Source organism: Xyrauchen texanus, chromosome 3, assembly GCF_025860055.1.
Source record: "Xyrauchen texanus isolate HMW12.3.18 chromosome 3, RBS_HiC_50CHRs, whole genome shotgun sequence".
NCBI lineage: Eukaryota > Metazoa > Chordata > Actinopteri > Cypriniformes > Catostomidae > Xyrauchen > Xyrauchen texanus.
This window is the reverse complement of record NC_068278.1, coordinates 5,758,470-5,777,429: the sequence shown is the minus strand read 5'-3', so window position 1 is coordinate 5,777,429 and position 18,960 is coordinate 5,758,470. Positions and strand designations below refer to the sequence as shown.

General features: G+C 38.5%; 1 protein-coding gene across 1 annotated transcript in view; it reads right to left on the bottom strand.

The window, feature by feature from the left end:
* The window catches only part of ebf2 (EBF transcription factor 2), a 46,789-nt gene extending 41,333 nt beyond the window's left edge, over nucleotides 1-5,456 (bottom strand). The window contains exons 1-6 of the mRNA XM_052104244.1: nucleotides 5,097-5,456; nucleotides 3,209-3,365; nucleotides 2,676-2,739; nucleotides 2,307-2,362; nucleotides 2,115-2,188; nucleotides 663-731 (exon numbers count right to left, since the gene is read on the bottom strand). Of these exons, the coding sequence (XP_051960204.1) occupies nucleotides 663-731; nucleotides 2,115-2,188; nucleotides 2,307-2,362; nucleotides 2,676-2,739; nucleotides 3,209-3,365; nucleotides 5,097-5,230 (554 nt within the window). The 5' untranslated portion in view covers nucleotides 5,231-5,456. The remainder of the gene's footprint in view (nucleotides 1-662; nucleotides 732-2,114; nucleotides 2,189-2,306; nucleotides 2,363-2,675; nucleotides 2,740-3,208; nucleotides 3,366-5,096) is intronic.
* Nucleotides 5,457-18,960: the final 13,504 nt, after the last annotated feature.

The window sequence follows — 18,960 nt, the reverse complement described above, 5'->3', positions numbered from 1 at the left end:
CTAATCAGCGGGAGAGAGATTAGGGGGTCCGGAGACATCAGTTCAAGAGAGAGAGAGACACACACACACATGAAGCTGTGTGTGTGCGTCTTTGTTATTTTTTAGTTCAGTTTCTTATTAAAGTTTTACGTTGATTGTTCAGCTGGTTTCTGCCTCCTCCTTGTACATCTTAAGAACCTTGTTACAGATATTTTTCTGTCGTGGAATTCTTTTTAGCCTAATGTAAATTGACTAAACTGTTTTCACCCCAAACTGACAAAATATATGTTTTTATATCTACTGTATTTCTAAATTTATAATTAAGACATTTATACTGATATTGAGATAAGCAGCTCAGGCTCATTCTCTCAAACAAGCCCTCTTAATATAAATGTTTCTCAGGGTTTTTTTTCCCTTTAGTCAAACTAATTGAGTAGATCATGCAAACTTTTTGTTACCTGTTTTAGGCGACGTCCACACTAAGTTTGAAAACACATTAATTTTGCTACGTTTACACCTCTCATCCATACTAGAAAGTTGTTTTTTTCTCCACCAAAAATGGCGCGCTTCAAAAACGTTCTCTTTACCGAATACTTTGGAAAACAATGATGAAACAGAAACAGAATTTTCAATCAAAAACAGATTGGTGTGGATGTGGCCCTAGTTTAATAAACTGAATTTACCTGTCAATGATGACTGGGTCAGATGGTGTCTCATTGCGATTACCACAGCTTTTTTTCTCACAACAGCGACTGTGTATGAAAAAGAGAACAAAATGAAGTTAAGACTTGTTCTGAAAGGCAGCATATAACCACTACTACTGAGATAATTAAGGGACTCTGCAGAAAAAGGCAGGCCAGCAATCTGTCACATTGATTGTGAATGATCAATCTCAGCCCCGCTTCTAAAACATACACACACGACCCTACACAGAGCAGACAACCCACACACACCATTATTGGACCTCATGTCTGTGCACAGACCCCCCCCCCACACACCACACACTTCTTGCACCACACCACCAGCATAACAAAAGTGCCCCCCACCCCTGGCCATCTGCCTATATGCTTTCTCCTTTCCCCCGCCCCACAAACCCCCCAGTCAGACAGAATCACTCCCCAGCTGTGTCGCCTGCCCTCTGCACCCCCTTCCCCATCAGCTTTGTTATTAACCAGCTGTGAGCACCCACTCGGGCATCTGCTGGCTACACAATGGGGCAGAGACCATTCTGATTCCCCCTTTGCCCTCCCTGATGCTGTCCTCAAGCCTGAGGTCACCGCACACCCCCTGTTCTTTCTGTCTCCAGTGACACTTGCTGTCGATCTTTCTTTTAACCCAGCTGTCATGTGTGCTCTTAGACATTAACTTGTGCTCGTCCTGTACAGAAAATGTTTCGCTTATGATACCTTGCCTCATTTGTTTTTTGAGTCATTGTTACAAGTTTAGAGTGAGAATCAGTCTAGGAAGATATTTTAGAAGAAGGCTGGACTCTCAGCATGTTCCCTGATGATAGATTTTTCAATGTATTCAAGTAGCATAGCTACTACTGCTGTTTTGTACAAGTTGCCCAAGGTGGATAACAATGACAGCATGCATTATTTTTACATTTCGGTGAATAGTGGTTCATTTAGGGAGTTATTTTTTTTTAATAAAGTGTTGGATTAGAGACAAGCAAATATGTGATGCTTTCATTGTACTGATTTTAAATTATGTTTGTTGGTCTAAAAGTAATCCCTTTTCATACTAGCCTGTGTTGTTAAAACATAGGTGACAAATGTGTATTTACATGGTACAAATGTACCAAGGAGTTGCATGGCTTCCTACAGGATGCTGACAGAGCAAGCTTCTGTCAATGAACACCCATCACCTGTGTGCAGCAAGCACTGTTAACAGGAGCGCTTTAAGAATTACGGATAATATTAAATAATGTCACCTTCAATTGAAACAAGATTGCTGCTGGTAGTCCAGTCATCGCTAACATTTTTAATCTTTATTGGGGTTTTAGTAAGTATAGTGATCTTGAAATTACTACAGACAGTGCAAGTGCAAACCAAATTTGCAATTTTTTTCTGAAACAGGAGACATAAAAAGGCCTGTGCGGCAAAAGCATGAATTGGTTTGTGTTTTTTACTCACCTGCACATAACCTCGTGAGTTAGCAGAACACGACACATTTCTGGATTCTTGTTTTGTCCTTCATATGATATGGGCTAAACCATGGAGAAGAGAATATAAAAGGAGTAATCAACACATTGTAGAGTAAAACTAAGAAAGCATTTAATGTTGCTAGTTGGGCATTAGCCTCAGACACACAAGGTGGAGCATTACCTGTTTAGTGACAGAATCGATTAGTCGTGCATAAAGGTCTTGCTCTGTGCGAACACCTATAAACAGAAACAACACAGACTTTGTTGACACCTCACTCTTTGCTAAATGAAAGCAACAATTATGTGACGAATGAAAAGGGTATGTCAGATTAATATATGGAATAACATTGCCACTGGTCTAATAGCAGGAGCAAGTAGTGTAGAGTTAGTTGTGTCTTTGTTGAGAAACATCAATAAACAATATAACATTTTCATTTAATGCATAAAATAATCATAAGATCAATGCTTGTGCATAACCTTTAAGTCCCAACGGACAGAAAAATATACACAGACGTACAGGTATATAGGTGGATAAAATGGATGAACATACCATTACTATAAAGGAGTTGGAGTTTATAGTGAGTGCCATTGTTGGTCTTTTCTCCAGTCTGCTCCTTCGAAAATGTCAAAAACAGATGCGAGAAGAAGAAAGAATTTGATTATGCCAAATTAACATTTAGGAGACTGCATGTATTCCAAATTCAAAACAGGAAAACATAAAAGCTTATGACAGAGTAATGACTACAGTAACTAACAGGTAATAAACTCTTATGTGTGTGTTTTAGCTATTCTTTCTTCTCTAACTTGACAGCTAACTGGCCTACAGAGAATCTACCAAAGCTCAAGGAGTGATGACAAGGAGAAGAAAAAGTGGATGGGGAGACAGAGAAGAAGATATACAGTAAATAAGATCAGAGTACAACAACAACTAATAATAATAATAATACAATTTTTTAGGTAAATAAATTAAGGATTTGCCTTCAAATATACCATATATTAGATAGACAGAACATTTGTAACGTTCGATCTATTGATTACAATTCAGTAATGTCTAATCAATGTAAAATATAATGAAGAATATACCTTGTCCTGCTCCACAAAGTCAACAAATGCGGTCCTCTCCACCTCCACAGGTTGCCCATTGCGATCATAGAGTGCCAGGACGAAATGGAAGAAGTTTGACTTTCTGAGGTTAGAGGGAGGCTGCTTTTCAAAGTGAGCTCGGGATAAGGCCACTCCACTGTGGATGAGGGGTTTTGGAGAATAAACCGAATTTACACATTGCTTTCACAATTGACATACTGTAGACCACTCACTCAACATTGCCTTCAATACAACTCTTAATTCAAATCCTTCTAAACACTGAAATCCCTTGCTGTCATATAGCTCCAGATTTGTTAGTTGTTAGTGGTCTCATTTGCACACAAAAGGCATGATTTTGAATCACATTTGTTATTTTTTTTAATAGTTCTGTGATGCATGAATTCATAATTAATTAATAATATAGTAATAGAAAACTAAGGTGATAAAAAATATCTAAAACAAAGTTGTGAGATTAAAGGTTTGTTTTATTTAAGACCATCTGTTTCATAAAATTCCATTTACATCGTTTAGAGTATTATTATTATTATTATTATTATTATTATTATTATTATTATTATTGTATTCGTGATTATCTCTTGGTCAGGTTCTCACAGAAAAACGTGAACACCTTGAGCGCATGCACATATCAAAAACGCATATTTATTAATTCAACATATTTAGGTGCCCTCATTAATTTCTACAATTTTCAATTGGTTAAATCACAGGATTATAAAACTAAATCTTCTATAAGATTTCGAAAATTGTCGACTTATTTTGGGTGACGTGAAGATTCTGAAAAAACATTTGTGTTTGCAGCATAATCAGAAATAGATATCATAAAAGTATGGACTTGTTGCACCATCAAAATTTAGCCATCAAAGCTTTTTTAATAAATTGCTGATCGTTAACCTACAATTTGACTGATATAAAAAGTGTCACCTCAAACCTACAACCTTTAACATTTAGTTCAGAGAGCAAAATGATAACGTGTTAATTGACTGCTAATAATTGAAAAAGAAGGTATACCAACGAACAACCGTAGATGGTTACTGTCATCGATTAATTTACAGAACTACTATCATTAGGCTCCAGAACAGACTGATCTAAACTTAAAACTCCAAATGCAATAGACGTTTGTTTCAATTCGTTAATAATATACTAAATAGACGATTATAACTATTGTAATAACTACTGCAGACTAAGAATAAAAAAATATTTTAAAGATTGAGATTGGTCAACTGTGCTTAGGCTATAAGCGCGGAATAATTGTTGGACAACGAAAAAAAAAACTGTAGACAACGACTACTCTTTGGATGAGCAAGAAATTAAATGAATGAGAAGGTCCACATGCAACCGCCGTTCAAGTGACGCGCTCAAGAACCATAAGATAACATCATTAATGAGTGAATCGCCGTGAGACAACCCGGGTTTTGTGGTATTGTCTTGTTTTGTTTTGGTTCTTTCAGTCGGCTCGTGTCACCCTCAGCATCACTAAAGGCGAGCTGAGCCTGTGCCATTTTGTGGTTGCGCGGCCAAAGAGATTTCTGTTGCTTCAACTCTTTTTTTCTTTTCTTTTTTTTTTTTTTTTTTTTTTGCAAGGGGATGTTTAAAAATGTGCAATTAAATTGTAAATGATATATGAAATTAGCTGAATAATTATCATTATTAAAAAAAACGGTGCCCGAAATCGCACGTGCAATTTAATAATATATATAACCCCGTAAATATATAGCAAATATACAGCTATAAGCACAAATTCTGCTCTGTTGGGCTCTATTAGGCTCTGTTATTTGGGATACATGGATAGCATTAAAGGCAATTTCGTACAGTCTTTATAAGATGTATTTTGATTTATGAAAGCTTTAACTAAATGAAAGAAGTCAGTTACCTCTGTGCTGCTGTATTTGCATCAATAACACCAACATTCCGCACCCAAGAACGGACAGGATCCATTTCTTCTTCAAAAGTTTGCACTTTAGCCCCAGTGGTGTTTCTTGCCAAGAGATCTTGACTCCAAAACATTTAAAATAAAATCGGAATGACAAAACTGCAGAAGGACTACTACAAAAATGCAAAAGTATCTGAAGACGTTGCTCGCCACTATGTCACGATATAACGATCTCCTCCGGTTTTTAGAATTCCGATATTCTCCAAGATAGGCTGCGATGTTCTCCTACTTTTTATAAGTTATCAGGGAACCTGCTGCGTAGACTTGTTCTTTTTCGGTACCCAAGCATTGTTGAAGTTAAAGTTAAGTACTTTGTCCGTTAACTACAGTACATGTTCTGTAGGAGCAACAATCAATTCCCAAATAGTGTCTTTCTCTGCAAATATATAGCTACTGCTGCACTGCTACAATATACATCCACAAGAGGCTCAAAACTTGAGGCTGCGTACTCTGCCTATTACCTCCTGTAAATGATGAGGATGCAGCGAACAGGCGTTTAAAACCACGAGAACGTGATGATGCAGTCTATATATAGGGACCTGGATTATGAATGGGTTCCACTGCCAGATCTTGAGAAAGAGGAGGGGCAAATCCGTATTTGGAGAAAACCCGCAGTCATATTTGGAGGCTGAGGACTGATTTTAGAGTCGTAGAAACTTCCTTCATAAACAGGAATGAGGACACGATATCGAGGCATGAGGCATACGGATTTAAATAAAATGGCTTATTTAAAAGCCAAGTCTTAGCTATTAGCTTATAAGACAGATTGTATGTTGTAATGGATGTATATAAATGATAGACATACGTATTTTAATAAAGTCTGCAAAGTTTACTAGAAATTGGATGCGACAAATTCACTTCATCTTTTTGAGCCTATAGGCCTAGTGTTTTCTTTAAAATAAACGAATTCTAAAATGTAATTGTTTTAATGTTATGAATTGCTAGGATTGCATGCTTTGATGTGTGTTTTTTAGTTTTTTGTTAAAAATGATTGTTTTTCTTTTTAATAATCGCATCTAGTTGCCTACAAAGAAAAACGTATAGTAAATGAGACTGAAAGACTGACATCTGTGGGCAGAAAAGCAGCAGACGGGCAAAACAGCGCTCGCGCTGTAAGAAGAAGCCTTTCCATCCTTTCTTGCTACTGGATGGGGTTATTGTCTGTGCTTGAGGCTAAAAAAACTAAACAATAAGTAAAGAGACCCCCCCACACACACACGCACACACACACACACACATACACACACACACACACACACACACACTACCACCACCCGGCTTATACCAACCATCTGCCAACACGCCTCGAAGTCAGCTGTTCACCCTATTATGTGACCTGTTGCGGAATCCATGCACTCTGCAACGTGCTTATTGTTTTCTACCACATTTGCATGCCCTATGAAAAAATATTTTGTCATCAAGAATAAATAGGCTTGTTGCGTAAAAAAAAAGAAAAAGAAAGAAAGAAAAAAAATCCCTTCTAATATTTTCTACAAGCGGCTTCAATAGCTGTCACCATTTCTTGAAATCTTTGCGCTAACTTGGGCTATGAAAACTCTACAAAATCATTTTTGGGGCTCTAAAAATCCCAGCTTTAAATTCCGTCTTGAAAAGACGACTTTGACACTATCGTCATTTCACAAAACATTTATAAAATAACAAATACTATAATATCGGTAATATGAATTCATGATGATGTTTGAAGTCATGATCTTTTCAGTAATACATATTGAATACATATTTTGGCTATTATTCGGACTTTCAAATCCAATATTCGGAGAAATGTTGGTTCAAGCCTAATTAATAGGCTCCTATTGTGTTTTAGGCTACATACTAACATGACTTTCTAAGAGAACATCATTATAAATAACAATTATAAAAGTCTATTTTGTAGGTTAATAAAATTGTTTTTCTTCACATGCGTAATATTGATCATCATCATCAGCCAAATTGTTGAGAAGTCACAAAAGTTAATTCTCTTCAGTTTATACTAATACAATACGATTTTTTTTTGTTTTTTTTTGTTTTATGAAATAAGAATTTCTAGGATTTCATATAAGCTCAAAGCATAGGTTATAGCATGCTTTGCCTCAATAGCAATTTATTTCAAGTGGCATTTTGCTGAAATAGCTTACACTTTATCATGTTTCAAAAGCTTATTTAATTGTACATTTAGCTTCCTACATTAGGTCTATATTAATTAGATTTTTTGCATTGTTTTGAGGCATTTTATCTTTTAAAATAGCAAGAATTTTAAGCGTTTTATTCAATGTTCTTCTAAGACCAAAATTTGAGGACACATTGATTGATCACATTAAAATAGTCGTGACAAGCTGCATATTTTCTGAGACTATTTATTCTATTATAGCCCTATGTATCATGTAGAAATATTTTTTGTTAGGTAAGGGGTGAGGCGTAACACCAATTAACCAATGAGAAATTAGCTGCAGTGAAATCATTATTGGACATGACCACCACCACCCTCACTGATGTGGCAGTAAGGTGGAGATGGGGTGGAATAATAACTATTTTGGACAAGTAAATTTGATAGGCTACAATCATAAATTAATGAATAATCTATTAAGACATGACAAGGCACTCATTGAGCTTGACATTACTTTACACAGCCTAGGGATAACATTTTTTTAAAGCTAATTTATAGCAGAAATATGAGAGTTGTAGAAGTTTAAAACAAACAGTGTTACAACACTTCTCAGACTACAATAAAAATACATGTTGCTTTACTGTCACTTAAAGGGTTAGTTCACCCAAAAATTTACATTCTCTCATTATTTACTTATATCATACACTGCCATCCAAGATGTGTATGACTTCTTTCTCAGCTCTGTTCATCCTTTCAATGCAAGTGAATGGTGACCAGGCCTTCGAAGCTCCAAAAATCACATAATGGCCACGTAAAATTGATCCAGTGGTTAAATCCATATCTTCAGAAGCGATGTGATAGGTGTGGGTAAGAAACAGATCAATATTTAATCCTATTACATCGCCACTAACAAAAGTGAAACTAAACAGGTGCCACATGTTATATTTTTAGTAAACAAGGACATAAATATTGATCTGTTTCTCACCCACATCATATCATTTTTGAAGATTCATAATTTAACTGGAGTTGTAAGGATTACCTTTATGCTGTTTTTTGGAACTTAAGATTTCTGGCCACCATTCACTTGAAAGGACCAACAGAGCTGAGATATTCTTCTAAAAATCTTAATTTGTGTTCAGCAGAAGAAAGTCATACACATTTGGGATGGCACAAGGGTGAGTGAATGATGAGAAAATTGCATTTTTGGGTGAACTATCCCTTTAATGATACATTTGAGGGAAAGGGGGAAACTTCCATTTATGTTACACTTTATGGATTAAGAAGTGGTCCGGGTCCCACTGGTTAATTTACATGCAACGTTGTTGTTTGTTTCTGTAGTGTGAAAAGCCAACTGAAATTAATTTGTTTCAGCCTAGCTTTCGTGGTCCCTGATGGACACAAGGTTAAGAAACACTTGACAAACAAGTCCTCTGAAGTATAAAGACCGCTTTTTACACATTACATTTTCATCTGTTGTACTAAAAGTGAATAATTCCACAATTCATTGGTGAGTTCGAAGTCCAGGTTATAAGAACAGATCAAAACATGTAAAGTAAGTGATACTAATCCTCCAGTGTTAAAAAAAAAAAAAAAAGGCATTCATTGGCACACTCCAGACCCTATCAATCAGTTACATCAATTTTTTAAAGTTAATAGAACTTGCCTATTTTAATCTTGTAGTATACATGCATGTTAATTGCTCTTGAACTATTGAGCAAGCTAACTCAAACATGCCATTTAACCTTAAATTTAAATCTATGGCTGAACTTAAAATTAACAAGTAAACTCAATGTAAATACTTAAAGTAGAGGAAACCTAGCTAGTATAAGATAGAACAAGCTGAATGCATGCTTGCTGGTAGCAAAGCAATTGCTAAACAAGCAACACAAACCACCATGCTGGGAAATAGAAACACCCTGCCCAGTTTCAGTTAAATTTAAGTTCCTGTAAATGTAAAAACAATTTAATTGAACAAACAAAAAGAGAGAAAAATCAGGTTACTTAAAAGGTGTCAGTTTTGTGAACTCAAAATAAAGGGAAAGTTCTAAATACTCAACAAGGTTAAGTTATTTGAAATAATTTGTATGATAACATTTTTCCCTACTCAAAACAATCAATTATTTTGAGCCTTAGAGTTTACAGTGAGCAATTGTTTATCCAGCAAGGCACTGTTTGATTACAGCTGTCACTGTATTGCAAAATGAGTGTTGTACCAATACAGCCACATATTGTATTAGTACACTGCTTTTACTGTTGTACACTTCCATTTGTGCATTATTGTAAATGCATTTTTCACTGTGTTTACAAACTGAGAGAAGAGTCATAATCATTTTCTGTGGTGATTACCAGCATCTGTAAATGTAATATGTGCTCCAAAAATGAGTTAAATTAGATGTGTTAAATTAAAATATGCCTATTACAGGTACAGCCTTCACTGGAGCAACATGTGACCATTTCAGTTACTAGCCTAAGTTACCAATCATTTTAATTTCAATGGGAATAGTCTGATGCTCTGTGCAATGTTTTGCTGGGAAACCCTGGGTCCGGCCATTCATGTGGATGTCTATTGGACATGTGCCATCAACCTAAACATCATTACAGACCAGGTACACCCATTCATAGCAATGGTATTCCCTGATGGCAGTGGCCTCTTTCAGAGAGGTAATGCGACTTGCCCTGGCCTCCAAATTCCCCAGATCTCAATCCGACTGAGCATCTGTGGGATGTGCTGGGCCAGAAAGACCTGTTGGTCCAGCACATCCCACACTCCACCTCACAACTTACAGGACTTGAAGGATCTTCTAATAATGTCTTGGTGCCAGATACCACAGAAAAGCTTGAGGGGTCTTGTAGAGTCCATGCCTCGGCGGGTCTTCGCTGTTTTGGCTGCACACAGAGGACCAACAGCATATAAGGCAGGTGGTCATAATATTTTGGCTCATCAGGGTATTACTGTTTCAGGGAAAAAATATTTTCAACCCAATCATTAAACAGTAGTCTAATGACATCATGCAACAATGTAAGCACCATTTTTGTAGGTTTGCAGTAGCTGGTGCAAGTGAGTGGCAGGAGGATACAGTATGCCTCAATAGCAAGATTGACTCCAGTGAAGATTGGCTGCTGAAAATTAGGCCTGTACTAAACCACATTAGGAGCAAGAGCTTGAAAATTGACTCAATTGAGCTCAATTGACCCTGCGCTAAGCTCCGCCTCTCTTTGTTACTGTTGCTTACTCAGACAAGCTTTGCAAAATGTCGCATGAAAGAGGCATTGTCATGGATGTCAGGATTTTTTACAAAATATGCTAATAATCTGAATAAATATTATTTTTGCATGGGTTGGAAAGTAGAGTAAAACAGCAGAGCATATTAGCCTTGTTACTTGAATTAAATAGTTAACTTTGACAATTAAAATAATAACAAAAAGTCAGACACTGCAAATCAGAGATGCTAGCACAGAGTAAACGTCTTAAACAGGACATATTTACAGCGACGGCAGCAATAGTTATCGACAATATTTTAATAGGTTTACCCTAATTGTACTAGTGCAAAAGAAAGATGGAGGAATTTGGATATGTGTGCATTATCAACACTTAAATACTAGGACAAGAAAACTGCTTGTCCACTGCTACAAACAGAGTCCTTGGTCTGACAGTGGTTTTCAACTACTGACTTCTTAGCCAGTGGTTTTTTGCACATTTCAAAGCAGCTTTACAAAAAATGATGCTGTGTCTGTAATTTCTTAAATGTCATAGTCCTCATTGAGCAATTACATTGAAAAACATCATTGAAAATCATGCCTTAAATTTATTTGTCTTTAAAAATAATAATAAAGTATATAGTCTATGTTTAGGAGGAATACAATGACATGGAATGATAAGTTAAAGATGAAAAAATAAGTAAATCATGGAAAACTGACAAGTGTGAATTTGGTGTGAACATTACCTTAAAATAATTTTTGTGTTACTGATAACAGATTAACTAATTGTCACATCATTACTTTGTATGTCACTTGACTAATAGTTCTCTCTCTCTCTCACACACACACACACACACACACACACACACACACACACACACACACACACACACACACACACACACACACACACACACACACACACACACACATACAGCAGCCACAAAGAGAAGCCACATAAAGAAGGGCAAAATTAAAATGTCATTCATTCTTGTCAAAACAATGGACACCATTTGGAATGAATCTTTTGCAGAAACATCAGTAAACGATGGGAAAACTCAACCACGCAAAGTCCTCCTTAAGCCGCAAAATAAACACAAGGAAATGGCACAACATTGAGGGCTGCAGTAATAGTCTCCTCCCTGGAGAGGCGGAGCTGAGCACTCACAGGAATACAGAGCAACAGATGCAGTACATGCAGGGGCGTATATTCCGGTAGGGTGGAGGAGAGTTCCCTGAGGTTTCGCACTACTAAACCTTAAACTTTTGTTCTCATTACAATCAAACTAAATAAATGCAGTGCTGTTTAAGCTCCTTTATTATAGAGCTCTATTTTTGTTTCCAATGTTAGACACTGTTGTGTAATTTATGATTTAAAAGGCATTTATGCTGAATCCTTGAATATGTTTTAGTGAAACATTTGTGTGCGCGGTTTATTAATTTTTTTACTTTTACCGAACCGTATTGTATCATATAGTGAGGCTTTGTATCGTATGGTATAGTGAAATTTGTGTATGGTTACATGCCTAGTTCATTTCTATCTGAGCATGGTGTGTTGCACTATCATGTGTATCCAGCAGGAGGAGATTTATCATCCTTGTTGCTCTCCAGGAAGAAAGTGGAATCCGCACATCAAAGTGAGAGCCATCAGTCCTCAGAGGGGTTACCAGGATATCATGTTTGGGGGGGCATTTGGCTTGTTTGGGGGGGCAACATAAACAATTGAAAAAAATCGGCGCAAAATTAAGCTATACTACACACAATCTGTTTCAGTGCATATCTTTTTCTAAGCCAGGAACCCAGAGATTTTTGTTGTGTCAGACCTCACTCATCTGCTAGCGATGGAAAAATATGCACAAAACAATCCACTTTTAAATTGTAATTTATCATCAGATGCACAGGCGTTTCCAGCATTGAAGGACATCTGGGGCTTAGCCCAGACAATTTTATTTTCACACTAGCAACCACTTCCCTGTAGTCCAAAGCTGGCGAGAGGGTGAGTTTTGCTCTGGCTGGGCCTGTTTCTACAGTTCCTAAATCTTCCACTCTAGTACTATCCTCAACATCCTCTCTCCTCCCTGAATCATCTGTGATGCAAAAGAACAGATACAGCGCATAACTTATTGCAAATCAGCTTCAAACAACTAATTCATCAAGTGCTACATATGTCAAATTGTGGACCAATACCATTGAAGAAAATGTATTGGGAAGAACAGATCAGTGGGATTGCCCTTAGATCTATCATGATTCTTGAATTTTCATGTACATTAACATAAAGTCATCACAAAAGAGTTATATTATAGTGAGTAAAGTGAGGTAAAAAAAAATATTGAATATAAATAATTTATATTTTTTGACATAAATAGTCAAAATGATGTATAAGATCCTAAGATAAAGCAATACATGAATGACTTTAGTCTAAGTTCATTGACACACTATGGCATCGAACTGTATATAATTCTCATCATCTCTATGAGAATAATTCATCTGTCAAAATCCTTTCATTAGGATCATTGAGATAAACAATGTTTCACTTTTAACTTTCTCTAAAGTAAAGTGACTTATTGTTACCAGTTTCCATTCCTGATTCTGGCACAGCTGTTGCTTCTGTAGCTCATCTTTGCTACACTCTACAAAACCATTTAATCAAATCAAAGTGTATATTTCCTACAAACTAATATCACAAAACAAGTCACACATACATTTTATGTTAATGCTTATTGGTTATCCTTAGCGAAAACAACACCTGATAAACAAGAAAAATACGCTCCGAACGGGGCTCGGACCGCAGTCTCCGGAGTGAGAGGCGATTGCGTTAACTCGGAGCTACCAAGCTGCGACGATCTTTCAAGGAGGTTAGAGGCTACAACTCTTGAGGTTTAGCCTATTGTGGGTGAAAGCCAGCTAGATGATGATCTTAAGACTTTAAGGACAAAAACAAATGTGAATTCTTACCCACTGACTTCTTTCGGAAAAATCCCCAAAGCCTCATTTGCTTAATTTTTGCTGTCTTTCCTGCTAATTGCCGTTAACTCGCCACTAAGTAACGTTAGTTGATGTCAACGACTGTGCAAGCTCCTCCTCTACCTGCTGCATATTCAACAGAGAGGAAGAAACGGAGTTGCCCATAGGCTACCGACAGCAAAGGAACTTATTCTATAAGATAGATTATGCCTATGTCTATTTTTACAGGCTGTATGCAGTATGTGCAAAGCCAAAGCACAATGAAATGAGGCAACTTATGATTTCAGGGGTTTACATAGGCTTTTGTCCGGTTTCATATTTGTCAGTCAAAATGCATTCGAGGCTACACTCAAAATAACAGATGGACAGATTATTTCTCAAATTCTCAGGGGAGGCAGAGCTTATCCTAGGGGAGGCACTGCCTCCCCCAGCCTACCCTTAGACACGCCCCTGTCAGTCCTCTCGATTTGGAATGTTCCCCTGCAAAAACAGATGCAGATTCTTAGGTGTACTTCATATATTATAAACATTTGATACACATGTCTTGACACACTCTTGTAATGCTTGGTGTGCTTTGGAGTCAAGAGGAGATGCTGGAGTAGGAACTTTCAATCCTTTAATAGCAAACACTGGAGTAGGAGCAAACACTGGAGTAGGAGCAAACGCACTCTAAAAACTAGGAGAAACTGAAGGGTATATACACACAAAGGATTAGACGAGGGAAGGACAAACAGGTGGGGACAATAAAGGAGTGATCAGGGCAGTGGCTTATGGGAAATGTAGTGAGGGAGAGAACTTCAAAATAAGAGTCCTGGAAAAAGGTGCAGACTGAACGTGACATTACCCCCCCCCCTCCCCTCTTTAAATGGGCGACTCCTGGTACCCCAAGACAGATGAGGGTGAGGAAATGGGGAAGAATGATCCCAGGAGGATGATCGGGGCCTGGGAGGCGGCCACAGGACAGGGACAGGTTCAGGGGGCCTGGGAGGCGGCCGAAGGACAGGGACAGGTTCAGGAGGCCTGGGAGTCGGCCACAGGACAGGGACCGGTTCAGGAGGCATGGGAATGGGCAGAGTCGCAGAAGGCGGAGCCATGGAGGACTCTGGGGGCAGAGCCGTAGAAGGCAGAGCCATGGAGGACTCTGGGGGTGGAGCTGTAGAAGGCAGAACCATGGAGGACTCTGGGGGCAGAGCCGTAGAAGGCAGAGCCATGGAGGACTCGGGGGGCGGAGCCATAGAAGGTAGAGCCATGGAGGACTCTGGGGGCGGAGCCGTAGAAGGCAGAGCCAGGGAGAACTCTGGGGGCGGAGCCGTAGAAGGCAGAGCCAGGGAGGACTCTGGGGGCGGAGCCGTAGAAGGCAGAGCCATGGAGGACTCTGGGGGCGGAGCCGTAGAAGGCAAAGCCATGGAAGACTCTGGGGGCGGAGCCATAGAAGGCAGAGCAATGGAGGACTCTGGGGGCAGAGCCGTAGAAGGCAGAGCCATGGAGGACTCTGGAGGCGGAGCACTGGAAGGCTCAGGGGGCGGAGCCCTGGAAGACTCGGAAGGCAGAGCCGTGGAAGGCTCAAGGGGCACAGCCGTGGAACACTCGTGAGGCGGAGCACTGGAAGGCTCAGGGGGTGGAGCCCTGGAAGGTGGAGCCGTGGAAGACTCGGGAGGCGGATCCCTGGAAGGCGGAGACGGAACCCTGGAAGACGGAGACGTGGGAGACCCTGGGGGAGGAGCCGTAGAAGGTGGCACTGGTAGAAACTGGGGGGAAGGTGCCCTCTTCCTTCTACTTCTCCTTTGGCCAGCAGGGAGAGTGGTTACGTGGATGGTCGAGGCTACAGGCGCTGGCTCTGGGACGGTCGAGGCTACAGGCACTGGCTCTGGGATGGTCGAGGCTGTGGGCTCTGGCTCGCTGACCGTGGCAGGCGTGGGACTTCACTGTTGCACTCTGTCAACTTTGCATATGACATCACATAGCACTGCATTTAATGGTCACTCAGCAATTTCTGAGAAACACCTGAGTTCCTGAGTTTGGTATATGAGCTCAACTGCCAACACAAACACACCCCTCCCTTCAGTGCTCCTTTGGAAGCTCCGCCCCCCAAATATATGCATGTGAGAGGATTTACGCACACCAGCTCCAGACACACATCTCTCCTGCTACTAAATCTAACATCACAGCAACAATATATATGGATTCTGTGAAACACAGCAAAACCGAGAAGAAAAAGAGCAAATTCTGCATCTTCTTCAAGCCTTTTACCTCTCGGAGGTCTCTCCACCGCTGAAAAGCCTCACCGATGTTGACGCGGCTCCTATCCTTCTTTTTTAGTTACATTTTAACTTTTCTCTTGGTCTGTTTCTCAGCCATTTGTTCTCATTGGAGTTTAGAAAGTTTGCATCAGCCAGATTTGCCATTGCATCCAGATTTGCCACCCCCTGTTGCTGATTGGCTGGAGTAGTGTTGTGTGGATCGGTCTGTTCCACTTTGTTTTTGTTCCATTTACAGAGATTGGACTGTGTAGAAATACTAGATTTTTTCAGCCCACCCACAGTATGGACAGCTAGCAGAATGTGAGGAGATCTTTGCAGAATTTGACAAAAAGTGTATGGGATTAGAATGACTGAGTGCACCTTTAAGACGTAGCACTCTTAAAACAGGGCCCAAAATCTTTTCTTTTTTTCTCAAATAAATCATTTGTAAATTATGTAGATGTTTTGTAATTTTAGATTATCGAGAATTTGGTGTAGATGAGTGACATACAATCCCAATTAATTCCATTTTATTTCCAGGCTGTGATACATTAAAATGTGGAAATTTCCAAGTAGTCCTCTAGGTAGCATTCCATTTCCTTCAAAAATAATTCCTACAGCGAGTCAAATTCAGTGCATATTTGCTACATGGCTGAAAGATACACACAAATAATATTTTCAAACAAATTAATTATGTACAAAATCTTAAAATTCAGGTTAACTGTAATTAATCTCAAAACCTGGCAGAAAAAACAGCTTTATATTGATTTGTTCAACTTTTCAATGGGACACTGAGAAATGAGTAGTATATGAGACATATTCGTCTGTCATCACTAGAAGTGCAAGGTAATGAAATAAGTGCATAGCATTCAGAATATATTCAAAGAAATACATTTTAGCCATGCAGCATACTAACAGATGTACTTGCCCATTAACTGACTGTGCACAAACAAATTTTTTAAGGCTTTGAAACGGCTCTTTAACATGGCAAGCCAACAGTGATTGAAAACTGAAAAAGAAAGCAGCACTGATTTGAACTGAAAATTAGCAAGAAATCAGATGAGAGAATCAAGGGAGAAGATGGCTTTATATGGGTCATTGTCATGAAACTCAACCGTTTGTGAATAGCCTACAATTTTCAGGACTTCTTTTCATATGTTGGTCATTTCATTTGAAAAGCTTACAGCTGAACTTTTAATAAATTAAATTTTTCCACCAAGGCCCAAATAAAAGTCACAGCATAACAGGATTGAACAGTAAGTGAGGGACGAATACAATTTTTTATTTCTTCAGAAAATACAATATAACAAACGAAAATAATACTATACATAATAAAAACATGATATTGTAATCTCTATAAAAGCAAAGTTTAGGTGGAATTTGATGTTTTAATTCTCTACAACATGATAGACAAGGACATGCAAATTGGCTGATATTCCAGGGATTGTTTTCTGCTATTTATCAGTAGGAAGCAGGGTCAGAAATTGAAGGGGCTTAGGGCAAAAATTTGACAAAAAGTAACAAAAATACTCTAGAGGGTCAAAACTATTTCTCTGTTGAATTCCTGTTTTATTATTATTATTAATAATAATAATAATAATAATAATAATAATAACATATGATATAGTTCAGAGCAACTTAAGCTCTATATTCATATTATCACATAAAATTAGTTGATGTTGATAATATTTTTAAATGGTGAATTGTTAATGGGTAAAAATGCTCAATTTTTGTTTCAAACTCATATGACTTTTATGTCTGTTGCAGAACACAAGCAAACATATTTTGAAGGATATGTGTATATCCCACACAATGCAAATCAATAGTGTCCAAAATTTTAAAGCTTCAAAAAGCACATAAAAGGCAGCATAAATGTAATCCATACAACTTGAGTGGTTTCATTAATGCCTTCTAAAGAAATATGATTGAATATAGGTGAGACACAGACCAACATGAAACTACTTTTTCTCTATAAATCTTGGCATTTGCAGTTTATTTGGTGCATTCGTGAGTGAAGCTCGCTCAGACTTCCTTGTGAATGACGTAAACGTGATCTGCACATGCATCAAGCTTGAGGAAGTGTAAGCTAGCTTCTCTCTTGAACGCATCAAGTACATTGCAGATATTAAGGTTTTTTTGTTAAGTACACTGATGATCCAAAACTTTATGACCATGTGCCTAAAATGCTGTTGGTCCTCCTTGTGCCACCAAAACAGCACTGACCCGGTGAGGCATGGACTCTACAAGACTCTACAAGGTGTCCTGTGGAATTTGGCACCAAGACATCAGCAGCAGATCCTTCAAGTCCTGTAAGTTGCGAGGTGGAGCCGCAGTGGATCGGACTTGTTGGTCCAGCACATCCCACAGATGCTCAATCAGATTGAGATCTTGAGAATTTTGGCCAGGGCAACACCTTAAACCCTTCATCATGTTCCTCAAACCATACATGAACAATGTGTGCAGTGTGCATTATACTGTTGAAAGAGCCCATTGCCATCAGGGAATACCATTGCCATGAAGGGGTGTACCTGGTCTGCGATGATGTGTAGGTAGGTGGCACGTGTCTTTGAAGCTTGAAAGTTTTTGACCCCCATTGACTTGAATTGTGTGGAAAAATGCAGATCATATTTCCTTCAAAATATCTTTGTTTATGTTCTGCAGAAGATAAAGTCATACGAGTTTGAGATGGCATAAGAGTGAGTAAATTATGAGAATTATAATTCTGGGGTGAACTATACCTTTAAATTAATGGATTAAATTGAATTATTCAACATAAGGATTACATTTTTTTGTAAATATATTATGGTATATATTTTAACAGTTAAAAGAATATATGCCCTTTGATATAAACTCACCTAAAGGATTATTAAGAACACCTGTTCAATTTCTCATTAATGCAATTATCTAATCAACCAATCACATGGCAGTTGCTTCAATGCATTTAGGGGTGTGGTCCTGGTCAAGACAATCTCCTGAACTCCAAACTGAATGTCAGAATGGGAAAGAAAGGTGATTTAAGCAATTTTGAGCGTGGCATGGTTGCTAAGTATTTCACAATCTGCTCAGTTACTGGGATTTTCACTCACAACCATTTCTAGGGTTTACAAAGAATGGTGTGAAAAGGGAAATACATCCAGTATGCGGCAGTCCTGTGGGCGAAAATGCCTTGTTGATGCTAGAGGTCAGAGGAGAATGGGCCGACTGATTCAAGCTGATAGAAGAGCAACTTTGCCTGAAATAACCACTCGTTCCAACCGATGTATGCAGCAAAGCATTTGTGAAGCCACAACACACACAA